The sequence below is a fragment of the Vulpes vulpes genome, chromosome 3 (assembly GCF_048418805.1).
Source record: "Vulpes vulpes isolate BD-2025 chromosome 3, VulVul3, whole genome shotgun sequence".
Taxonomy (NCBI): Eukaryota; Metazoa; Chordata; class Mammalia; order Carnivora; family Canidae; genus Vulpes; species Vulpes vulpes.
This window is the reverse complement of record NC_132782.1, coordinates 90,600,160-90,625,842: the sequence shown is the minus strand read 5'-3', so window position 1 is coordinate 90,625,842 and position 25,683 is coordinate 90,600,160. Positions and strand designations below refer to the sequence as shown.

The 25,683-nt window shown below is 55.4% G+C and overlaps 1 protein-coding gene across 16 annotated transcripts in view; it reads right to left on the bottom strand.

Moving 5' to 3' along the window:
* Window positions 1-25,683, bottom strand: part of CHLSN (cholesin) — a 145,159-nt gene that overhangs the window by 23,173 nt on the left and 96,303 nt on the right. For 8 of the 16 annotated variants that reach the window (XM_072753344.1, XM_072753350.1, XM_072753351.1 and 5 more), the window contains one exon: window positions 4,000-4,199. In XM_072753344.1, the coding sequence (XP_072609445.1) occupies window positions 4,000-4,199 (200 nt within the window). Of the gene's footprint in view, window positions 1-3,999; window positions 4,200-13,082; window positions 13,225-16,972; window positions 17,160-21,103; window positions 21,221-25,683 lie in introns of those variants that run through there. The other 8 variants (XM_072753347.1, XM_072753348.1, XM_072753353.1 and 5 more) reach the window with 4 other exon arrangements.

Genomic DNA, 25,683 nt, shown 5'->3' with positions numbered 1-25,683 from the left:
GAGCCCAGGGCCAAGGCCCTGCCTAAGCCACAGCATCAGGCAGATTCTGTATTTCTTTTTTCTTTCTTTTTTAAAAATTTTTATTTATTCATGAGAGACATAGGTTCTGGAGCCTCTGAGCCGGTGAATGTGTCTCCTCCCTCCACCAACCCCTCCCCAACACCACGGCTCTCCGGACAACAGGCAGCACATGTGCCAACTCCCACGTTCCAGCCCATCGGTGCCAGCATGACGCAGCCATGTCCCCCTGTGGCAATCCCAGCTCTCTGTGGCAGAAATCTCATCTCAGCTGACAGGAAGATCAATCCTAGTGCCTGGACTGGGACCCAGGTATAATTAGGGTCCTCAGCTGTGATGAGGTGTGGCAGCCTCATCCCTGCAGGGAAGCCCTGAGCCACTGGAGCTCCACACCCTGCCGATCCCCAGTCCCCACAGCACTGCCACCCACTCAGGAGCCTCCACTCTGCCTCTGCTCTGCTTATAGCCTGCCTGGGCACCCAATCCACATTATGGCCTGCACTGGGGGTGAGGCTGTGGCACTGAGCGCACCGCGGCTGGGACAGGACACCGCTGTCAGGGAGGAAGGAGGTGTAGGTGTGCATGTCTGCTTCACTCAGTGGGGGGGGAGGGGGCGCTGCTCGTGCCCATGACCCCACTGGCCCGCTACAAATGTGCTCAGGGCCCCTCACTTCCCCTGCCCCAGTAGCCTGGTAGCACTGAGACCCGTATCTGTCACACAGCACACCAGCCACCAGCCACAAATGCAGTGTGGGGACTGTAACAGATACCACTGGCTACATGCAGCAGTAGCCATGGAGCGTGGCACAGAGTGTGGCCTGTATTTCAGCTCCGTACCTCCTTTTCCAGCCCTGAGCTCCTGGAGTCCTGTCTGTAACATGGGGCAGTAATACCTTCCTGTTCCAGTTTAAGTGAGAGTGGGGCCCCTCCAGGAGACGGGTACCCTCCTGCAAACCCCTGCTCTCAGGTGCTCTCTGATGCCCTGCCAGCCACAGCAGCACAGCTCGGCTGTGGTTGGGAAATGGGGCCCCAGCTACTCGAGGTGGAGCCTCATTCCCACAAGGTCATTTTGTGTGGCAACAGGTATAGCTGCAGATGGCCCATGGCCTCCTGCCAGGAGGACAGTCCTGCTGTCTTGGGCAGACAGGAGGGACCCCCGGGAAGAAGGGAAGAAAACTACCAGAGTATGTCTCTCTGCCCTCAGCCCATGCCACAGGCACTTGGTGCAGGGTTCCCAGAGGAGAGGAACTCCCAGGTTCCTAGGTTCCTCTCCTCTGGGAACCCTGCACCCTAGCTGCCTCTGTCCCAGGTTGTGACATCTCATAGGTACCCAGGACTACCCCTGAGGCTCCCACAGGGTGCACAGACCATCACTGCTGTTTCACGAGGACACATGGAACACGGCATGGCTCCATCTGCACAGCACCAACACCTGGCAGGCACTAGGGGGCTGCAAGAGTCCATGGGGGCTGGAGGTGAGACCGGAAGCAAGGACTACACTGCTGAGGACAGGTTGCCAACTAGAGGATGGACACGGTCCCTGGGCTGGCCTCTAGGTAGTGGGGGCAGTTTGGGCAGGGCAGTAGTCCCTGAGGTGACAACCAGGGAGTTGGGCAATCCAGAGTGAAGACTGAGCCCCCAGCCCTCCCTTTGCCTTCCATAAGGGGTCTACACAGAGAGTGGCCATAGGCACCGCAAGCCTCCTGGCCCGTCCTTACTGCCTGCCGGCTGCCCTAGTCAGGCTCTGTGTCCTGCTGTACATCCTGGGGTCTACTCTGTGGCTGGCATCTCCCTGGCCTGTCCACCTGCTCCTCTGTCCATCCTGGGCCCAATGGCCTTCTCTGTCTCCAGCACCAACCTAGCTGGGAGGACAGCTCTAACCTTGGCAGAAAGCAATTTGCCCAGGTGTGCAGGCTCACAGAAATGCAGACTGGCTCTCAGAGTGGCACGATGTTGAATCTACTCTGATCTTAGAGGACGCTGGTGGCACCCACAGTGCTGAGCCCCTGCACCAGGCAGGCCTCAGAGACTGGACAGACCCAGTATGGAGTATGGAGAGAAGTGCTTAGACCTGAAGAGGATCCCCAGAGGGTGACAATGGGCTGGCTGGGTGTCCTTAAGCAGCTGGTGTGGTCTCTGCACTTCCTTGTGGGGCACACCCCACACACTCATGACACACAGTCAGGTCACCCCAGCCTCCCCCATGGACATCTGGGCCTAGGACTTCCCCTGGCACCTCTGCTGAGTTTAGGGAGGCCAGGAGGGCTGTGCCAGCCATGTGGTCCCAGCAGACACAGATTCCCCAGCTCCCTTCCCCACTTCTTCTGGGAACTGTGGGAGGAGTGTGCCCAGGTGATACCAACAATGGAGACTAGGCTCCCAAAAGGGCAATGGTTCCAGCACAGACCCACTGTGCCCAGGAGCCAAGGCTGCAGGGAGACTGAAGCTCCCACACCGCACAGAATTACACATCATTACAGCTAATAATGGGCCAGGGGATGGGGACTCCGACCATAGTCCAGGCCACAGCTCCCTCAGCTCTCTGGCCGGCTGCTCCGGGGGGGTGGGGGGTGTGTGTGCGGCAGAGAGAAGTCCAAGAGCCTATCTGCAGCCCTCTTCCCAGCAGGCAGGCGGGCTTCCAGAGAGGAATTCCTGCCCCCAGTGCAGCCAGGTCAGGGCCTTCTAGCGTTCTACAGGCCAGCAGGTGGAGGTTCAAGAGCCAGTGGGCAGCTGTCCTCCTGGGGAGGAGTTCATCTTCCTCACTGAGTCCATCCAGTGACCCTCCAGGGAGGAGCCAAGAGGCAGTAGACCAGCAGCCCACTGAGTTACCTGGATTTTTGGTTCAACATGGTACAGGATGCCAGTGAAGGGGACAGTGAGAGGCCACCCCACCCTCATTAGGATGGCCATCATCAGAGCACCTCCCCTTGCTGTGGGGCTGAAATGCTGCAACCGTTGTGTCTGCAGCTCTCCTACACCAGTCACCAGCAAAGCCTGCCCCCAGGCTATGCCCAAGACAAAGGAAAACACCTCCATGCAGAATCCTGCACATGGGCATGCACCACAGCAACAGACACAATAGCCACAATGCATATTTGGCTATAAGGAGAGAGGAAATGCTGGCACATGCTGTCATGTGGATGAACCTCAAAACACTACGTCAGGTGGAAGCAGCAGGCCACAAGAGGCCATGTGGTGAACAAGTCCCAAACTGGCACGTCCACAGTGATACAAGGGCTAACACAGTGATACAAGTTTGAGGAGGGCTCGCTTGGATCTGGGGTAGGGAGCTGCATGAGAGCAGGAGGGTGCTTTCTGCAGTAACAAAGGTGTTCTAACCTGGCTGTGGCAGTGGCTGCATGTAAACTGTTCCCCAAAAACAATGAGGAAAAAGAGAAAGCATGTGTCCATGGCAGGCATTCTTAGGCTGACCTGGTCTCGATTGCTGAGGCTCATGGCCTAAAGAGTGAGTATGAATCGGAGAAAGTATGAACTCACTCTCTGGGGAGGAAAACCAGGAGGGGGGGCCCTGCTGGAACACCTGCCTCTACTTACCTACAAGTTTCTTTGCAAAGAGAAGCCAGTGGTGTTACAGTGGCCTCACTTTTCTTGGAGCTTCTAGAAAGTTTCCTACAAAGCTATTAGCAGTGTAACTGCCAGCCTCTACCTGGTTGTGGTAACAGGGTAAAGCAGGGTCTGCTGGGCACCCCAAGGGCTCCAGTCATGGCTGCAGTGACTGTGCCCTGCTCCCCTTCCTCTGACAGCCCCACTGGAGGTGATGATTCTGTGGTGACCACCTGCCAGGACAGGCCTCAGACCACAGGAGCACCACTGGTGGTGGCCCTACTGCCCCCAGGGTCCTAGTGGTTCTGGGAGCCAGATGTGACCCAGGTCACCTGAAGTCCACAGCCCAAATTCCCTCCCAGGATACCACAGAGCCCCTGGACACTGGCCAGGCCCCATGCGAGGGGGGCGTCTTACCCACGGAGGTAGTCCAGGGCCAGCTGGGCCCCAGAACGCTTGGCCGGTGGGCTCTGGGCTGCTCCTGACTCTCGCAGTCGCTTCTTCTCCTCTTTTCTCCGCTCCTTCTTCTGTTTCCTCTCCAGGACCCTCTTCTCCTCCGGGGTTAGCACTGGCAGCTGGGGGGCCGTCTCCTGCCCAGCCCCCAATACTGCTCCTCCCTAAAAGTCAAGGGAGAACCAGCCTGCAAGGATGTCTTGCAGCATCCTGGAGTCCTGCTCTGAGGAGCTGACCCCTACCAGGTGGGTGGGCTGTCCCACACCCCGTGCTGGGCTCCCCTGGCAAATGGAGACAGAGCTGCTCAGAGTCTTGCCCTCCTGGGGACTCAGGTGACCCTCACCCCAGGACGGGTCAAAGTTGAGTGACCTCAGCTGCATTTCCAGACCCTGTGCCTGTGCTCAGCACTGGGAACAAGGATTTCTGGGCCACCTGGAGGGCCCCATCCCATGAGGCTCTGCAGGACACTGCCCTTCGCCTGTCCCCAGCCCATTCCCACTGCTGTCTGCGCCAGGCCACCCCCAGGCCACCGCCCAGCAGGACGTGAGGTACAGGCGAAATCAAAGGCACACTGCTCCCGGGGGATGGGGATGGGCAGTCTTCTTGCCACAAGGATCCGCTGAGGCCCTTCTGCTCCAGCAAACCTCTTCCAAGGAGAGCAGGAAGCTGTGCAGCTGGCAGACGCGGTACTGGTGGCCTCTTGCCCTCCCGATCTGGCTGGCTGTGGCTTCTGGACACCATTTTCCCAGACACCAACCAGGTATAGTCCTGACTATCAAACCAAATGAGACTCAAAACCAGGTGGGGGGTGGTGGTGTGTGACTCCAGCAGCTGCACACCCTTCCCCCTTCCTGGAACACTTGCAACACCAGTGTCAGTGTCGTTGTGATTCCAGCCAGGGACCTGGCTACTGCTCCCCAGGCCTCCAGAGAGGCCTAGCCAGCTGCCCCAGGGGCATCCAGCTTTTGCAGAGCCACGCCCCTCCCTCTGGCTGCTCCCCCACCCCCCAGGCCAGGCAAGTCCCTTCATAAAATGGCAGTGCCCTGACAACCTTTGTGTTCCCACTAAACACTGAATCCTTCCGGAATCTTCTAAAACAAAAGAGCAGCTTTCGTCAGCTCCTCCTCTGCTTCCCTTTAAAACCAGCTGAATTTACCAGCAGTGGGGTTTCAGGATTACACTAGGGAGTCTCCAGCGGTGCCATACGCAAGCACGGACACACACACACACACACACACACAGAAACACACAGAGATTCACACAGACACACACGTGTGCCAGCGCAGGGCTCTCAGGCCGCCAGGACGGGAGGTGCTTTCAGAGGAGAGTCTCTGGACAACCCCCTTCTTGGGGAGGAGTGGCATCTCCGCAGATACAGCCCCAGGAGCCCAGTGCCCCAGCTGCCTGAGAGGCTTTGGTTTTTAGGTGTTTCCTGAAGTCTAGGGGGCAGCTGTCTGATGAGCATGACGTCTGCAAGGAGTTCCCCTGCCCCAGCTGCCTGCTCAGACCGCCCTGGGCCACGGTGGCCGACTGGGCAGGCAGCACAGCCAGTCTGGCACTGAGAGCAGCAAACAGCCGCGGGCCAGCCTCTGCCTCCCTGGAGCCAGGCAGGCAATAGGGCAGCAGCCTTTCAGGGCCAAAGTCTCAGTGAAAGGTCAGGGCTGTAGCAGCGGGGGCCGAGGGCACATCAACACTGACCCTGAGGGCCTGGGCAGGGACAGGGAGGGTAGGAAGCAGCTGCCCCCTTGCCCAGAGTGCTGAGTACAAACCCTGCATCTGTCATGGTGCTGGCTGTCACCAGGGCCTGGCCTCTGCCTCCTGCTCTGACCCAGTGGAGTAAGGATGCTCCCACCGAGGTTGGAGGGGCCTATCCCACGAGAGATGGAGCCCTGTCTGCTTCCTGAGGGCCCAGGGGTGGCCTGTGGAGTGTGCGCAGTCCCCACGGAGGGGCCACCAGGCTGGTGGCCAGGACTTGAATGCGGTGTGGCCTGTGAGGTCTGGCTTCTTCTTCTACAACACCCAGCATTAAGGACACGTGAACTTGGAAAGGACACAGATAGCTTCTTTCTCTCTCTGGCTAACGGTCACCCTGGTGTGGTGGTAGTTGGAGCCCATGCTCTGTGTCCTCAGGAGCTAAATGTGCCTCCAGAGTTGTTCAGAGGGCCATGATGCCCACCCTTGACTGTGCCAGGGGTCAGCCAGGGACGCTGAGGGGGTCCAGCTGGATGCCCACACCCTGGCCACAGCCCAGGCTGAGAGGCCTCTCCAGAGAAGCTGGAAACAGAATCGCACAGGGTGAAGCCTCCTGAATTTTAAAGGCTGGCAGCTTAAACAATGCACAGTATAACAGCAAAACAAACCATACTGTGTGAAGCAGGCGAGGAAGCCAGCACCTCTGACCCAAGCCCTCTGACCCCTAACACCAAGACAGACTCTCCACCTGGACCAGCCTTCCTTTCCCTAAACACTGGCCCTTTCTGATTCTCTTCAGAGGGTAGGGGCCACCAAGGAAAGTAACCAGAGCCACTCTCCCACCAATACTGCCAAGGAGGGGGACAGGGTGACAGATCATTGCCCCTCCTCCAGCTGTGGTCCTTCACCGGGAGGTGAGCACATGAATCCAAGCAATGATTTGTGAAAAACACAAAGGTCCTTGGCATTGCTTGAAGATAAAGAGGTGGGTGCAGGTGTGCAGGGCTGTGACCTGGCCCACGTGGCAGGGATAGGCCAAGTGAGGGCTTCAGGGTAACTGGGCTGGCCATGGTGCCCACTGCTGTGTGGGCCTCACCTGGTCTCCTTGCTCTGGGTGCCCTGACCTTTCTGGCCTGGACCAGGTGACACCCCCATTGCTGCTACCATCACACGAGTGACGTCAGCTATTCTGGAGTGGTGCCCTGTGTGGGCATTAGGCTGGCAGGGCCAGAGTGCTGTGTCAGCCATGGTGGAGCCTGCATGGGACCAGGGGGTGGGGGCTGGGATGGGAGACAGCAGGACAGGCACTGGCTGGGCCCAGGGACCTCCCAGCGCGTCACGGTGAGGACCTTGGGGACCTACCCGGGAGCCCCCTGCTTCCCTCATCCTGCAGCATCGCCTGTGCAGGGGGGTTCTCAAGCACAGCAGCTGCCAGGGGCCGCCCGCGAGCTTTTAGTGATACCACCATCTCTGGAGGCAAGGCTTATTAATACAACTTTCCTTCCAGCTGAGAATGAACTTCTTCCAGTGGCCACTGCTCTGATAACCCTCCACAGAACTCAGTTTTAATTAGCAAACAACAGTTTGGACACACCTGCCACCATCACCCATACCCCCTCAAACTTACCTCGTTTAAAGGTTGTGAACAGCCCATGTAAACAGAGAAAAATCTTAAAAGGAATGCAGCAGTCAGATCATCGAAGCCTATTGGGGCCCCTTCTGGGAGCGTCATGGGGTGGGAGGGGGAGCATCCCCAGCCCCCTGCAGGCCTGGCCCACTCTCCAGGGGAAGTCTAGGGCGGCAGCAGATCACCAGCTGTGAACACGACCCTTTTCCAAAATACAGACTGGACAACATGGGGGGAATCTGCCACCACCCTGGTCTGCTGCCTGTTTGCTTGTCACAAACACGTGGAGCTGACAGTGTGCACCCTCCATGCAAACACGCATTTCTACGGAGATGGGATGACCACACAGCAGTGCTGCCATGGTTTCTGGCATTCCACATTGGACCACATACAGAATCTCCTATTACGGGAAGTCAAACTTTCAGCAACACATTCTCTTACTGTTAGATGTCTCCTGGACTGTGTTTCAAAAGGCACAAAAATAACTCAATGCACATGGAAAACTTCAGGCAGGACAAATGGACCTGCCACTGCCACCACAGAGGATGATGGGTGGTATGACCGAGGGACCTGGAATTTCTTCTAGGTCATCTCAACATAAATGTTTTCAAGTACAATAGTAAGTAACGTAGTGTTCGTGTCATTAAAAGCACTAAAAATCAAATCCTTACTGGCTTCTAGGGCAATGAAAACACTGGCTGCATGCATTAAACATACTGGAAATAAACAAACCCAAAAGTCCCAGACTCAAGAGTGAAACTAGGTAAGTAAAAGAAATATGGGGGCATTTCTGATAGAAACGTTGACACCGTTTGAGGAAAGATGAGTACGTTATAAATGATCATTTTTTAAAAGATTTTATTTATTTATTCATGAGAGACAGAGAGGCAGAGACATCAGCAGAGGGAAAAGCAGGCTCCCTGTGGGGAACCCAATGCAGGACTCGATCCTAGGATCCCTGGATCATGACCTGAGCCAAAGGTAGGTGCTCAACCACTGAGACATCCAGGTGTCCCATAAGCCACCATTTTCTTTCACCTTGGTAAGTCCTGGCACGAGTCAGGGGAGAAATGATATGACTTTGATTTGGAAAGGTTACCACAGACTCCACCCAGCAGAAAAACCCTCCAACGAGAGCTGCAGGATATAGGTAGGATGTAGTGCAGGATGTAGTACAGGATGTAGGAGAACAGGCTCAGCATTTTTTGGATCCAGGAGAGGGGCCTCTCCAGGCACCAGACTTGGTCACAGAGCACAGGCTCCCCTGCAAACACCCCAGGCCCAAACTCAAGAACCCACAGAAGCCAACAGCCACTGTCATTCCCCAATGAGAAGACACTGGCAAAGAGACCAGAGGGATGCAGGCCAAGGTGGCGGCAGGGGATGGGGCAGATGTCCAGCGGGACTTTTCTCTCCCTCTCAAATATCCGACTTCACAAAGGGAGGGACACTTGAACTGTTGGGCTGGGTCAGCCTCCCCTCACCCTGGTCTTTCCTTTGGGGAGCAGCGGCTATGAATACATACCCCTGAGGGGCTGCTGTGGCCAACACTGGTCACTGGGGGACAGGGACACCTGGCCCCACACTTTTAGCTCGTTTCTGGTAGGCACTGGGGCCAGGCCTGTGGGCCTGTGGGGTGGGAGGGTTAGGGGTGTGCGGAGGCTCACCCCACAGCTCCCGGTGCTCCTGCCCCCACAGCTGCATCTCCAAATCAGCTTCCTGCGCCTCATCTGTCTGTCACTCTGCTTCTGGGGGGACCCAGTCTAAGGCTGAAGAGAGAGTGTGCTGCATGAGCCTGTGTCTCTGTCCCACATCTTTGGCTCATAGCGGGAAGGGGTCTCACCCCTTCCCCTGCCCCTCAGAACTGGCCAGCCCTACTCCCTGCACCCAGTACAGCAGCCCAGCTATGGGGTCCCGGGGCCTGGGGAGCAGGCAGCCTTTTGGGTGGGGGCAGCTTTGGGATACCGAGAAAGGCTCTGAGAAGACAGTCTTGCTGCCATGTCTCCCCAGCCTCAGAAACGGCCTTGTGCTTGTCCAGGGCTGCCCTGGTCTCACAGCAGACAGGGAAGTGGCCTCTGAGGCTCCCCTGGTCCCCCTAAGCCTTGGAAGAGGAGCAGATTGGGCCACTGTGGGCACGGAAGCTTCAGCATGTGGGTGGTCCCTGCAGGTGTGACAGCAAGGTGACACCACCTCTGGGGCATGCTCAACTCCAAGATTCAGGCTGGATGCCAGTCTCAGTTCTAGGACCAGGAGTTTGGGGCCATCAAAAGACACAGAGGGCTGCCATTCTGCACACATCTCGACGGCTGGCTTTGCCAGCAGCGGGCCGATGCTGGGATTGCTGTTCCCACCCACACTGGGGGATTCCAGGTCATGATCAGCCCTCTCTTCCGGCAGACCTTCCTTCCAGGCTCAGGTAGCAGAGCCTTTGTCTAAGAAAGGAGGCAGACTCGGGAAGGCAGGGACGACCCCATGTAGACTCGAGGGACAGGGCCCTTGACCATCCCATCTGCCAGGACACCCTCCCCCCAGGCAGGAGATGTTGGACACCTGGGCGTGCTCTAGGTTAGCACCTGCACCGCCAGCAACCACAGGCAGAGTGCGGGGTGGTGAAGGGGGCCGGGATCCGGGAGCTGGGAGAGCAGGCTGCCTGGCTATACACAAACCTGTGGCTACACTGGCTCAGGAACACCTGTGATATTGACCCATTGTTTGAAACCGTTATCCGTGGCAAACTGGGGCAGGTTCCGAGCCAAGCAGGGATGGGATCAAGGGCTGCCCACAGCACCATGTGTGCCCTGAGGTGCTGTGACTCTGCTGTGGCCCTCAGGGATAGCCCTGAGTAAGGTGTCCTAGAAGGCCGTGGCTTCCCCTGTAGAGGGGGGCAGCACTGTGGCCTGGGCACTCCCACAGGGTGGGAGCCAGTCTCCCCGGAGGAGACGGGTAGGCTCCTTAGGGCCAAGCCACAAAGCCACCCCTACAAGTCCTTGAAGACCTAAAACCTGAGGCTGCCACCCTGCCACGCTTACTGCTCCACTGACAGATGCCAAGACCCCTATCTCCAGTGGGGGCCCAACTTAAGTCCAGACCCCTGGCTTCCGAGTCTCACTCATGTGTTCTTGGGGGCCATCTGGAAACACTGGAGGCGCAGTATCTCCTTGAACGGGTTTGGGGGCATCTAGAGCCACGAGTGGGTGGTCTTGCTGTGGGCACGGGTGATGGCTGTCCTCTGCTCTTGGTAAGGGCTTTCAGCACACAGGATGCCAAGCTTGTAGGAGATCAGTTTTGTACCTTTGTGTCGATTCATTTTGGTGAAACCACAGCAGGAAAAGTAGGAGTTTACAAGGCCCGAAGCCCAGACTTCCTTCCCTGGGGCTCCTCTGCACTGTGACTGTGCTGTCAGGCCTGTGGGGTCAGGCTCTCTGCTGGTTCAGTGCGGACTTGTGGGCGGACAGCACTGCAGACCCCTATGTCCTAGGCAGCATGGCAGGGGCTGGAGACGTGGGGGGATAGGGGACAGCTGAGGACCAGCTGTCACAGTGTTCACAAAGACTACGGATTCCAGACCAAACTGACCAGAGAAACCAGGCTGCACAGACCAGGGCTCGTGCTTGAGGCCACCCCAAGAGCTGAGGATTATGCTGACGGGCATCATGTGCCCCAGCGCAGAGGGCAGGGGCCAACCTCCCACCCCTGCCTGGGCATTGTGCACTGCCGCTTCTCTGGAAACTGAAGCTGTCCAGGGGCAGTGTCTGTGAGGTCAGCTGATGTGCTCTATCCAGACAAATGCTGCCTAGACTCTCCTGCATTACCTCGCACCAGTGTCCCTTTTTGAGCCAGACAGTCTGGTTTGGACTTTCTGTCACATGAGACACATCACAGCCGTTTACTCAGAGAAGGGATCTTGCCCTGCCCACTATTGTGGTTTGACACACAGTGCCCGCCAGGGTGACATGAGCTGTGATGTGGGCACTGTCCACGCACCATTGTGTGCCTTGTCAATTGTTTACACCTGCTCCTGAGCATGGCAGCTGCCTTGGTTGAAATGCGGATTGCTCTGAACCTCAGGACCTGAGGGGAGGCTCCAAGGGTGACAGCTCACCCTGACCCCCAGGGCCGTAGTGTGCAGCCATAGCCTCTGGACTGGCTCAGGCTCCATGAGGGTCGACAGCAGCTCTGTGTATCCCAGAGAAAGGGCCCTGTCTTTCCCAGAGCATCCAGGAGCAGAGATCAATTGTTCATCTTCACACAGAGAGCAGGGAGGGGAAGGAGGCCCCATCCGCGTGGGCACAGCGGCGGCCAGAGCCCAGGATGGGCCAGGAGCTGCTGAAGTCTGATGATGTGGCAAAGACTGAGGGTGATGGAGAACACTACCCCCTGGTCAGTGCTGGTCCTGCCTCCAGCTGCAGAGGAGGGCCGGATACACCAGCCATCCTCCGGTTTTCCCACTTAGAAAACAGGAAATGCCAGACTCAACGCTTACAAGGTTTTGTAAAGCAAAGGAAACTTTTCTTCTTCCCCAAGATTGTGTGTGGAAACCCAAAATTCGATTAGCATTGGAGGATGGGAGGACTTCTCCCTGGGCTCTGGAACCTTCTCTCTGCCTGTCTACGTGGTGGAGCGATGCCTCCTTACATTTGCTGGCTATATATTTTTCAGAACGTGGCAAAAGGAAAACTAAGTCCAGCAGGAGAAAGTGGATTTAGAACGTAGCCAAATTTAGATAAAGACCCTCAACTCCTCTCTGTGCACTGTCCTCGATGGCCCCCCAGGCCAGACACTGAGGTGTGTGCACACCCCTCTCTCTGCTCACCCCACAGCTCCACCAGGCAGGGCTTGGGCCTTGGCAGATGCCATCTAAGGCAGAAAGCAGCCCAGACCCACCACAATACAGTGTCGTCACCTCACTGCAGAAGCAATATAAAAGCTGGAATGGAATTTTATGTTCTTACTTTTACAGTGTCTTACTTTTACACTGACGCAATCCTTGCGTCTTGTACACAGAGAACACATCTCTGTTTGAACTGGCCATGTTTCTAGGGCTCACCACATGGCCAGGTCAGGTTGTCAACTGCAGCCACCCCCAAGTCTGGCCCAGGGCAGCTGGCAAGGACAAAAGACAGGATGGGTTTCCCCAAGCCTGCAGTTTTCACCCTGCAAGGCCTAGTGCCCACATTTGCAAATCAGCACCAAGCTTCCCTCTACACAGGCACTGCACATACCCAGCCACCTCCCACAGCATTCACTAATTTTAACAGCTGACATTTGCAGAGAGCTGTGGGGTTTGACAGAGCTCAGGTCTTTACAGATGGGGAGCAGCACATGGAGCTCAGGAGCCCCCACATCCCAGAGGCCAGTCTGTGTTGGGACTGAAGCAGAGTCATGAAGGCAGAGATGCCTATCCAGCAGGCTGGGTTCTGGCTCCTGAACCACCAGGACCATTCTCAGAGGGAGGCAAGAACTGAGAAGGGCTGGGCCTCCCAGAGACTTAGACTCTGCCCCAGCTCCTCTTAGGTTCAACATTTCCAAGCTGTTGGCTTTCTACAGGGCATCTAAAACCACAGGACTAGCCTCCTTCAGACCTATAAGCTTCTACCTGTCCCATCTCCACTTGTCACCCCAGCACAGGAGGTAAACCCAGAGCCATGTCCCAGCTCAGGACACACTTCCTCTGCAAACTCCAGATGACTTCGAGCTCTGGACACTGGTACTGGGACTGGGTGCTTACCAAGTACTGGGGAGCGAGCAGGCAGGGAAGAAGAGTCTGAGGCTCCGAGGATCAGAAAGCAGGCTGAGTGAAGGCAACCGTCCAGCTGGCCCTCAGTGTGGTGTCAGGAAGGCAGGGGGCTGCCAGCACCTGTGCCCTGTGCCTGTGGAGGAGGGGTGCCCCTCAACCTCCAGGACAGCCCCCCTCTCACCAGGAGGCCTTCAGCCTGGCTGGAGGTAAGAGGGAGGAAGTCCTCCCCCAGGACACTGTGAGCCAACACAGTACTTGGCAGGGGAAGGAGCATGGTGCACTCTGCATGAACCCAGAGGGTCTGCCTCCCTGGGGGGAAGCAGCGTTACCTAGATGGGGTCTGTGACTGACACTGACCCATGCCCCCAGGGTAGGTGTGCAGGCAAGACCCAGGGAGGGGGGCAGGAAGTGCCTGCTCTCCTTCCTCACCACAGAGCCACCGTTCCCGAGAAGGAGTGCCTACTGGCTCCTGCAGAGCAGCTTGCAGTGTGCCAGTTCTCACCTCCAGATGTTTGAGTGTCCACTCTCAGCCTTGGTTTCTTTCCACTGAGGAGAGATCAGAGTTGCCTGGACCCAGGGATTGTGTCTCCTGCTCCATCCACCTCTGGGGTGGGCCAGCCGGGGAAAGTGGAGACAGACCACAGCACAACCCCACAGCCACTCCTCTTCCCTGGGATGTTACTGGCCCCCATCATGACTACATCATTCTCTGCAGTGTCCTGCCTTCACAGATCCCCTTCCCATCATGGTCCTGAGTCAGCTACGGAGCTGGGCATCCTGCCACCTGGTGAGGCCCCTGCCCTTAGATGGAAGGGAAGCAGGGGCAGCCCTGGGTAGGAACTTCCTGCCTGGCCACCCCACAATCATCTACACCAGCTCTGGTTGACGGCTGTGCCATCTGGAGCCCCTGACTAGTCAGATTTGCCTCACTGAACCTCCAGGCAAGTGACACCATGACAGGGTGCCTGGCTGGCTCAGCTGGAAGAGTGTGACTCTTGATCTCAGGGTCTTGAGTTCAACCCTCACATTGGGTATAGAGATTACTGAAAAACAAACAACCTTAAAAAAAGTGACGCCATGATGAGACCAGTGGGCAGGCCTGGTTCTGTCCTGGGGTCTGCTCCTTCTCCTGACCCCGACTGAAGATATGGCCACTGGGTTGGCTTAGGAAAGAGGCCAAAATTGCCATAAAGCCAGAGTGGTTCCCTGGCTCACCCCAGGTCCCAATGGACCTGTTGGCTGCCTCTGAAAAGAAAGGACATTGAGGGGCATCCATGGGCCCTGCTTGCCCGGGGACCAGGGTCGGGCCCCCTTCACCCACAGGACCAGACCTTTACGCTCCCCAGCAATCTGTTCATTTGGTGGCTGAACTCAACTCCTGGGAGTGGTTTTAAGAAGCAACAGAAGGAAAAAAAAAAAAAAAAAAAAAAAGCATCAGAAGGCAGGCTGGAGTCCAGTAATCCTTTCTTCATCTAGATAGAAAGTGCGGATCAAGTGGCTGTGAGGCACTGCTTTCCCACAGGGCCTGGGGCTGGGGTGTTCATCAGTGTATCCCCAGGCAATCAAACAGTGCTGTTATTCACTGCCTGCCACTGGATGGGGGGATCGCCAGCTCAGGTACAGCAGCGCCCTCATCCACCTGTCACCTAGCAAAACCCATCAACTGACAACCCAACAGAATCAGTGCATGAGAACATCATGCAATCAGAATGGTCAGTCAAGTGCAAGCCTGAGGCAGGTGTGTGCTGTTAGGTATGCCCTCACCCAAGGGCAGGGGGTAGGATCTGGGCTGAAAATGACAGACCATGGTGGAGGGGGCACTTGCTGAGGAGCCTCCTCCCCTTCCTTCTCTGCTCCTAAAGGCCTGGCCACAACAGAGGCACAACCTCTCTCCTGTGTCCTATTCACAGATGGGGACAGAACCTGCCCGAGCTCCATCTGTATAGGCCCAGGGCAGAGGATCCTTAACCACAGTTGTCCACAAACTGCCCAGGACGTACTCCAAGCAGCACCTTTGGCATGAGAGGCCCTCCAGATACAGAGTGGGGTTTGTTGACCCTTCTGAGTCTTGGTGCTCTGAAGCCAACAGTTCCAGACCCGAGTTCGGGGGTCAGAAGGGACTAAGGAGATGGGGTTCTAGAGATCTCCAGCTCGCAGGCCTCCCCACCTTGGAGCCCTTCTTCCTTCTTGGTTATGAACCCCAGGAGTCCAGAGGGCAGGCAGGAAGGCCACGCCTCTGTCTGTGGCACCATCGAAATCTGTTCTCAAAGACTCCATCAGACTCATTACTGCAGTTATAAAAGTTTAGAAGGGTCATCTATAGTAACAAACTAGTTTCCTTTTCTATAAACAAGGACAAACGAGTATTTCCTAGAATTTTTCAATGCAATGTTTTATTTTGAAATAAGTAGACACACATGCAGCTGATAGAGGCAATACAGACCTCCTGCCTACCCCCCACCTGGGTTCCTCGGTGGCACTGCCTACAGAACTGGAGTCAAGGCCATGACCAGAAACCCAGAACAACACCTAGTAGACTCCAGTTCAGTAAAATGCGCAGGGGTGCACTGCCCCTTCCTTCTCAGGCTGATCTCCCCAAACTCCCTCTCACCACCCCAAGACACCTGCCTGAGTTAACAAGTGAATAGTCACTTCTTTGCTTCTGTGCAAATGGGACAATTTTCCGGTTTCATTTTGTTTGCAGTATCTTTTTTTTTTTCTAAGATTTTATTTGAGAGAGCGAGCGAGCGAGCTAGGGCATGAACAAACCACAGGTAGGGGGAACAATAGAGGCAGGGGGAGAAGCAGAAGCAGGGTCTCTGCTGAGTAGGGAGCCCAATGTGGGGCTTGATCCCAGAACCCTGGGACCATGTCCTGAGTCAAAGGCAGATACTTAACTGATGGAGCCACTCAGGTGCCCCAAAGCTGCATTTTTCTTATAAAAGCAAAGTCACACCATAAATATGACATGGTGTCTTGCTTTTAAATTTTACTCACTTGAGAGAGAGAAAGCAAGCATGTGCACAAGTGGGGGTGGGGGGGTGGGTTAGGCAGAGGGAGAAGCAGGCTCTCCACTGAGCAGGTAGCCTGATGTTGGACTCGATCCCAGGACCCCAGGATCATGACCTGAGCTAAAGGCAGATTAACTGACAGCCACCCAGGCGCCCCTGTTCCCAGTATCCGGATTAAAACAGGAACTTCAGAAAATGTGCACTGATGATTTAGGAAGCTGCTGCTTTGGTACACTACAGAAGCTGCTATGAAAAATGGGAGTCGTGTGGCCGTGTGTGTGTAGTGGGGGGTGCCACGGCCTCTGGGGATCTTGGATTGGTGCTGAGTGGAGGCAGACGCGGGCTCTGGCCTCGAGGAGCTCACGGCCAGATATAAGTGAGCTCCTGGAGGACAGGGAGGGCGGCTGCCAGAGCTGCTGTTGTGGCCGGTGGAGGCTCCTCGCAGAGCACAGCTCCTGGATCCAGATGCCTAGGCAAGCGATAGAGCCTGTGGACCCCTCTGAGGCGGCTTTCAAATCCAAGAAACCAAACACAGGACACACGGGGGCAAATAGACACTGTGACCAGAATCTAGACCATCCGCGCTTTGCTAACACCCACGGCAGGCCTGACAGCCCTGTCATAGTGCAGTGCTGCAGAGCACAGGTGAGAGATCTCTCTCTACCCGTCACCCCAAGCCTGCAAAAATTTACAGGCTTTGCATCTGTCATCACATGCACTGGAATAGCCAGGCTCCTTCCCCACCCACTTCTCCTGATCAAAATCCACCTGGCCTCAGAGAATAGGATGGAAGCTGCTAGAATCTTTTCCCAGACACACATGCAGGCACACACATCAAAGATCAGACTCCAGGATCCCAATTGAGCTCACCTCCTCGGTTTTCAGAGATAAGGAATTTGATGGGTGAAGTCTTGTTCCTGGACGGTCCCAGTAGGAAGCAGGTAGGGATGGTGGCCCTCAGAGGACTGGCCATGCTCTGGGGAGGGTCTCCCACACCAATGTTCTTCAAATCCCATGGCCTGGGCTGTCAGTGGGACCTGCCTCCCAGGCTCAGCTTCTGAGGGGAAGGCGACAGGGCCACACTTTGTGCTGGGTAGGCCATATGTACCACACACCTCAGAGCTAGGAGGTCAGCATGGGTCATGAGTGTTGGCAGCTCGGCTTTTATTGCTGATTCTTTTAACCCCAGGACAAAAATGGGATTTGTGGTGTGAGGGTGAAGTTTGTTAGAGACCAGTACATACTGAAAAGCCCAAAGACATACAGGTGTATACATCTGGGTATGAGAACCAAGTGAGAGAGGAGCAGCCCCACAAAACCTTTTTTATGGTCCCACAGAACTTCAGCCTGAGATGGGTGTCAGAATGCTATAGCCTTTCCCAGGCTATGCTAGGGCCAGCTTATGGATTCCTTTGGAGACGGTGGTCCTGAGCCAGCAAGGTGAGCTCCCCTGCCCCAGCCCTGCAGTTTGGTACCACAGGTGTCTGCACAAGGGCTCCATGGTCTCAGTTGCTCCCCTGCCTGCAGAGGGAACCTCCAGCCCTGAGACCTTTATAAAGGTTAGGTTTCTGGAAACAAAGTTCTCTGATACTGCAAGTCACTCCTTTTATTTAGGTCACATTTACCATTTCACAGCTGGACTGTCTGTCCACCCATCCAAAGTCAGCATGTCCAGCCCTGTCCTTGGAGGGTCTACTCTCTAGTGATGTCAGACACACAGATGGACAGGAGGAGCAGGGGCCAGGGTTTTGGGGGAAGTGGACAAATCTCCATGTTCCTCCCTCCATAAGAGGGAGGGAAGTGTGCAGGTGGTACCCAAAGGGCCTGATGGATAGGGAGAGCTACCTGACAGATATTGGTGACACCTTCCCTCTTTTACCAAATAGCAGCCAACCCCTTCTTTGTTGCAGGGAGTCCTGACTGGCAGAAACTCCAACAAGCCCACCTCCCAGCAGGTGTAGTGGAATGATCCTGCCTCTGTCAAGTGCAGGGCCCGCCACCAGTTTCAGTTCAGTGTGGGATGTGGGCCATCTCAGCACTACTACTACCGAGCACCATCTGAGGCAGCCATCCAGGGCAAAGCACCTGCCAGGAGCCTCAGGGGATATAAGCGAAGAGCAACTCTGTTCTCAGGAGCTCTAGGTGGACCCAGAGGGACAACATGCAAACAGGCTGAGCTGATACAGGTTATGGGAGAAGGGAATGCTGATGGTTAGCAGGAGAATGCCAACCCTGGCAGCAGAGGTGGAAGGTCAGGGGACAAGAGGTACAATTCACAGGATGCACACTCACAGGCTGAGAGAGGCTGGGGGACAGACTTCAGGGCCCCGAGATCGTTAAGTAAGACCACACAACACATGGCAAAGAAGAGCATGAGGACAGGGAAGATGCCTTTTTCATCAGAAGAACGTCCATTCCACAGACCACAATATGTAAAGCGGGCCCTCCATTTCTGGAGACTCCTCTGCCTCCCTAACCAGCTGAGGGGTCGGTGTTTCTTTTTACTGGGCGTTTATGGCAGAGGGGGTTGGCCTGCTCCAGCAAAATGGTCTTAGGATCTTCTGAGAGCAGAGTCTCAAGGAGGTTGTGAGGGCCCCTCCTTGCTAAGCCTCTCACCAGGCAGGCATAGGACCCGATGCTGGGCCAGGAGGACCCCCCCCACCAGCACTTCTCGGCCACAGAGGTGTAAACACTGCCCCCCCTAGAAGAAAGGCTAACTGCCTGGCTGAGGCTGGGTCTTCCTGGAGCTCCAGGCCCCAAGGGCCACCCTGTTCCTTACTACCCCGCCTGCCAGCTTTTGCTGCCTTGGGTGGACTCCCCTCTGTATGAGCTTTGTCATTCATGAGTAGTCCTAGGCTCAATGGACCCTCACTTGATTTTAGGTAATAATCTAGACTCAAGTCATCTTTCTCTCATTACTCGTGGGCCAGCACAGGCATGGAGCCCAGCTGCGTTCTGCATGGTCGACAGCCTAATGTGGAATGTCAGTTATGACTTCTGGGTGCTAGGGCTAGACTGGAAGGCAAAGGTCACATGCACAGCCCTGGCCCAAGGGGTGTTCACAGCAGGCCCCGAGGCCACGCCCATCTCCTTCCTAGTAAACTCTGAATCTGCTTTCATTTCATTTCCGGAAACGTGGGACTGGCCAGGAATTGAAGGCTGCACTTTGTGTTTAATCTGGAAATGCCATTCTGGCAGGCGGATGGCCAGAATGGGCAGAGCCAGGCAGAATGTTAAGTATACAACTTATAAATGAGTCTAGAAATAACATTTAATACTCAAAAAACAACTCAACAATTTCTGAACAGACACTCGCTTCTACTCTGGAAAGCATTCTACAAAAATGCGAAAGCACCCACCTTCCACCTTAGTGGCAAGGGGGCCCAGGGATCTGGGAGCAGGCACAGAGCACAAGCTCTCCCAGGGCAACTGCTGGAAGAGGCCCCGACACTGCTTCCGTCAAGGACAAGAACCTGCAGTTCTGCACTAGACTCTCCAATGTTTTCAGGCTGCTTCAGCCTAGCAGTCCTTGGACTGCATTCCTCCTCAGCAGCTGTTGTGCTCTGAGGAAGAGGAGATGGCCGAGCCTTTGGGTACAAAGTGAACAGGGCAACTCGATGTACGTCCTCATCTCAGGGGCCCCATTGCCTTTTGGGCCCTATGGGTTGTTCAGGACCCACAAAAGGTCTGAGCTATGGGAAGAAAACCAAAACAGGTTACTGGCTCCAAGATGAAACAGCAAAATTAAAACAAGTGCTTCACTCAATGTCTACAGTACATTGTTAAGTCCACCCCATCAGCTGTTAAATATAAATTTCAAGCTAATTTCATCACATCTGGAAATCATGGGTTAGGTTTTTGTCACTTTGCAAGAATTCCTGAAGTACAGTGAAAAATCATTCCCAGATAATGAGCTACGGCCAAATAATTTCACAAGCAAAGAGTAACACCCTTGTACGTTTTCCTCCCTCAAACCATGATGTGCTAAGTGTGGCTGGGCCTTGCAAAGATTAAGCTACCTTGGGCTACAAAGCCTTGAAGAGCTGTCCCAAGCAAAGTATGACACCCATCCCAGGAAAGGAGAGGATAAGGACAGGTCAGTCCCAGGTGCAGAGCAAGGACAGGGCTTAGACCACTCCCCAGTTTTACAGAGAAAACAGGGTGGAGAGCCAGGGGACTCCCGTCGGGTCACATGGCCTGGGGCTGAGACTAGAACCCAGGTCTCTGAATCAGCAACTAGAGGTCAGTGGGCACCAGAAGCCTTCCCCAGGTGGGGTACAACTCAGAGCCTCCCTCATGTCCACTCCCCGGTGCAGGACACAGCCTGCAGGCCCCCCTGATGCAGGGCGGAGCTAGGAGCCCCCCATGACTACCCTCCTCCACCCTGGTGCAGGACACGGCTTGGAGCTCCCTCCTCTGGTGCATAACGCAGCTCGAGTGCCCCTCCTCTTTGGTGTAAGACACAGCCTGGTGTCCCCTAGGACTACCCCGCTCCACCTCGGTGCACCCCCCCACCTCCCCCCGTGTAGCACACAGCTCGGAGCGTCACACACACACACCGCCCCCCCGCCGCCGCCCTCGGCCTGCCCCCGTGCAGGACACAGCTCAGAGCCCTCCTCCCGCCTCCCCCCGCGCAGGACAGCTCGGAGCTCCATCTTCATCGTGCAGGACGCGGAGGCTGGGGAGCAGGGCGCTCCGGGGCCCCCCATCCTTTGTAAACGGGGACCCGGGAAGTAGGGTAAGTAAGGTGGGCCGGGTTGCTGGGCGGGGCTCCCAGGACGACGTGACCGCAGCAGCCGCCCGGGCCCACCCGCGCCCGACCCCATGGGGGAAGGGCATCCGCCCTCACCGTAAGCCGTCTTACTGGAGCCTGGGGCCTCCCCCAGCCGGGCCCTCCGCGGCAAGCCCCCCCACCCCGGACACGCCCCGCCCGCCGCGCGCTCCTGCGGGGCCGACCCCCCCACACCCACTGGGCCCCTCTCCCGGGCTCCGCGAACTGACCTCCGCGTCCCGGGCCATCAGTGTGCCCGGGGCCCGCCCGGCCGCAGCGCCCGCGCACTGCGCATGTCAGGCCGGCCCGGCTCGGCTAGAACCGGATCCAGCCGGCCATGCGGTGACGCAAGCGCGCGGGCGCTCGGCGTGGGAGGCGTCAGCGTGTGGGCGTGGCCCAGCGGTGGGCGGGGCTGCCGGCGGTGCGCGCGGACCGCGACCCCAGGCCAGCTCTGCTCAGCAAAGGAGAAGTGGCGCAGCCCCCGCGCGGGGTTCCTTATTCAAGGAGGTTGTTCAGAAGAGGAATGGCGACTCAGGGCAGGTCTGTGTGCCCCAGAGCTCACTTTCACAGGTCGGCCTAGCTCCAGGCCCTGCTCCTGAGCTGCTCCCAACAGAAGAGGCAGGAAAAAAAAAACAAAACCCACTGCTGCTGCGCCCCCAGTTGCTTCCCATTTTCTGCCCGCAACATGGACCCACGTGTCACCGGCAAGCTCTGGTCCCGCCTGCCGGCCCCATTCCCACATCTCCACCACTTGCAGCACCCTTGGGTTCCTTGAACCTGGCCAGCTGTCTCCTCCCTAGGGCCTTTGCACAGACTCTTCCCTTTGCCTGGAGCCTCATGACTAGTCCTCAGTTTCAGAGAAACCTCTGCTTCACCTCTTGAGCACCCTGACAACACCATGGCCCCGCAGCACTTCTCAGAGTGGTGACAGGGCAACCCACTGGAGTCCTCCGAGTAACAACCAGTCCCTTCAAACTGTGAGGCCTGCAACCGTAGGACTGTGTTTGCTCACTCTGTACTCACATAGGCCAGCAAAACGCAAGTGGTCAACGAAAGCTCACTGAATAAATGAATCCCAAAGCTTTTTCCTCGCCAGGTGAACACCTAAATCTCTTTTTTTTTCTTTTTCTAAATCTCTTCTTGAGCATGTTTCCCTCCTTTAAGACTGCAGATGAATCTCAAGGTGCAAGAAAAAAATCACACACAGGCAGCCAGGAGCCTTCTGAATTCCCCCAAGGCCCTGTAGGAAGCTCTGGTGGCAGGGCTGCTTGGGTACGGGAGAGCAGGGTCTCAACCACCTCTCTGGCAAAGGTCAGAGCCAGGCATCCTAAGATGCTCTCTACTCTAGAGGCAACTCTAGAAAGCCATTTCTTCATTTGCCCACTGTGTGCTGCCTGGTGGGTGTGGGTTTCCCGCTTTGGGTGTGGGTGTCCCAGCTTCCCAGCCTGATAACCATCTCCAAGGTCCCAGAGCCAAGACAGACTCTGTGCTTTTCCTCTTGGTGATTTCATTGCTACCCAGCTGATCCACATGGATGGAGGCTGGCTGCACAGGGACAACAGGGGCGGGCTCGCAGGGACTGCAGAGGCCAGTAGCAGAGCTGGATGGACAGAAGGAAGGCAGAGGGCAGGATAGGGACTTGCCTGCCCGCTCCCATGGCTTCTGAGCCTGGTATTTTTACCTGTGCTGTCTTGCTGAATCCCTGGGAGGCAGGCATTGGCACCCCCACTTTACAGATAAGGAAACTGAAACTAGGAAATATTTTTTTTAAAAGTTTCCAAGATTGCCAGTTTCCTGGAAAGGACTCCATTCCAGGAAATGAGTCCTAGAGGATCTCCGTGCTGATTTTCTAGTGCATTCCAGCATCACTACTCAGCCTTAGGAGCCCTCCGATTGATTGCTTTCTTCACACCACCCTCTGGTTCCGGTGACTCAGCAGCAGCCCCAGGAGACAGAAGCGGGAAAGGGAGGGAGCGGGCCTGGCAACACGGAGGTACTGGCAGGGCATACCACATGTGGGGATGGGATGCATGGCTCAGAGTGCGCTTTCACGCCTTCCACCCATCTCCGGCTCTCAGCCACCCTGTACCCACAATTCACAGGTGAAGGGCCTAGGGCTCAGGGAGGGCCTAAAATGTGCTAGGGCTGCCTTCTCCCAATCTAGTGCTCCTCCCAGGCCCTGCATGATGTGCTCCGCCACCCCAGGGCACACACAGAGGCAGGTGGAACTCTATCCCACAGCAGGCACTGCCAGGCCATGCTTCCCACGGGGGCTGTCTGACCCTGGGCCTCATCAGGGAACAATGGACATAGGGCCACTCACTGCACCTGTGGGGTTCTGTGGGGGCCCCAAGAGAAGTGGTACAGAGGACAGCCTGAGAGCCTTTGTGGACAAGGTTCAGCAAGTAGAATGACCAAGAGCCCTGCCTGCTGTGTAAGCCTAGCAGCAGCAGCTATGTCCACCCCAAGGGACCCTAGAACCCCACCTCCTCCAGGCAACTTAGCTCAGCAGCTCCTGGTTAGGAAGAGCGGGTATCAACAAGGACCAGTACTTATTTCGCAAATATTTGTTAACCAAGGTTTTCACACTAAATGCTCCTCTCTGAGTACTAACGATACTATGGGGTATAAAACAGACAAAAATGCCTGCAGCCACAGACCGAATATTTGTTTCCCCCAAGTTCATATGTTCAAACTTAATTCCTAATATGATAGTATATGGAGGTGGGGCTTTGGGGAGATGCATGGGTTGTGAGGGCAGAGACCCAGAGAGCTCCCTCGACCCTTCCACCATGTGAGGACACAGCCAGAAGGTGACCCTCCAGGAACCAGGAGGAGGCTTCACCACAACCTGTCCAGCCTCTAGAACTGTGGTAAATAAATGTGTTTATCCCACGCAGGCTGTGGGATTCTGTTATTGCAGCCTGGGGGAACTGAGACACCTGCCCACAGCGAGATTACAGAAGACTGTAATAGTGTGGCGAAGAATAATTGGAGAGCAAGCTGATTTTACATTCTGTGATTTAAATGTTTGAGGAAGGGTAAAGGTGAAGAGATACAGAGCTGGGAAGATAGCACCTGAAACCCAAGGTGAGCGCAGAGCCTTTGGATATGTGAGAGAAAAGGGATATGGTGGGCACACAAGTCCTAGGGAGGGACATGGAGACCCCCATGAGGCAGAGGAGAAACTGGGTGGCTGGGGTTCTAGAAGCATGAAATTCTCAATAAACCATCCCCCCAGAGGCAATACAAATTAGCCTTCAAAATCAGGGTGATCAAAAACAAACAAACAAACAAAATCAGGGTGATCCCTGGGTGGCTCAGCAGTTTAGCGCCTGCCTTTGGTCCAGGGCGTAATCCTGGAGTCCCTGGATCAAGTCCCACGTCGGGCTCCCTGCATGGAGCCTGCTTTTCCCTCTGCCTGTGTCTCTGCCTCCCTCTCTCTATGTATCTCTCATGAATAAATAAATATAATCTTAAAAACAAAACAAAACCAGGGTGACAGGCACCCCAAGATTATGTTGATCATTCCGAGTCATTAAGGAGAGAATGGTATGTCTCACAAGGACATTACTAACTAGAACATTTGGTGGACCAGCATGCCGCTTCCCGGAGAACTAATCATCACTGAAATCCACAGGAGATGCTGCAGAGGGTTTGGAATGCCTCCACCCCCTGCTTCCCTAGATACAGACAGCCTACAGAGCTCCTGTACACAGCACTTCCCTCCCACTGAACCCCAGGGATGGGCCCCTCTTGGACAGAGACTGTGTGGCAGAGGGAGAGAGGGGTAAAGCTCCAGGTGAGCAGGGTCCGCTGTCGGCTATAAGTAAGAGGAAGTGAAGCCAGGTACAGTTCAAAGCCCTTGGGCCAGCTGTCTCTGGGTCAGCCTGGTCCCTCCCTTCCCTGGCAGGGCAGGACAGGGTTTCTGTCACTACAGCCTCGGGAAGTGGAGGCCCTGATGTCTCTTGATGCAGAGCCTGTGTCCAGACCCATGAGGTGTTTCACTGGAATTCTATCCACCGATGAAAGAAGAATGCACAGCAGCTCCATGCACTCTCTTGGAGAACCACAGGCAAGAAGGGATCACTTCCCAGAGCATCCATGAAGCCAGTACTACCCTGACCCCAAATCCAGACAACAGTACAAAACAGAAAACTACAGACCAAAGTCCCCCATAAAATATAAGGGCAAAGATCCTAAGTAGCAATATATAAAAAGAATTGTAGATTGCAACTCAGTGGAATTTATTCCAGGGATGCAATGCCAATTCAATATTCAAGAATCAATCTCTATAATTCACCCTCTCAAGAGGCTAAAGAAGAAATTTCACACATCATTTCAATGGAGGCAGAAAAATCATTTGATGAAATTCAAATCCCATTCATGATATACATCCTGAGAAAACTGCTCAATACAGGAAGCTTCCTCACCTTGACTAGTAACATCCACACCCTCACCTGCCTTGTAAGACCAGGAGCAAGGCACGGATGTCATCTGGCTACCATGCGTCCACATTAACACTGGGAGTTCTTGCCAGCACGAGGCAGAAACAGGACATCAGAAGCATTCAGATTAGAAGAGATGAATTACAGCAGTCTGGATTTGTAGATGGCGTGGTGGTTGATACATAAAATCCCAAGGAAACTACAAAATAACTCCAAGAATCATGAACTCCGCAAGATTGCAGGACACAAGATCAGCATGCAAAAGTCAATTTTATTTCTAATGATTAGCAATAAATGTGCAGAAACTTAAATTTAAGATACAATACCACTTACAATTGCTCCAAAAAACCCCTCAAAACACT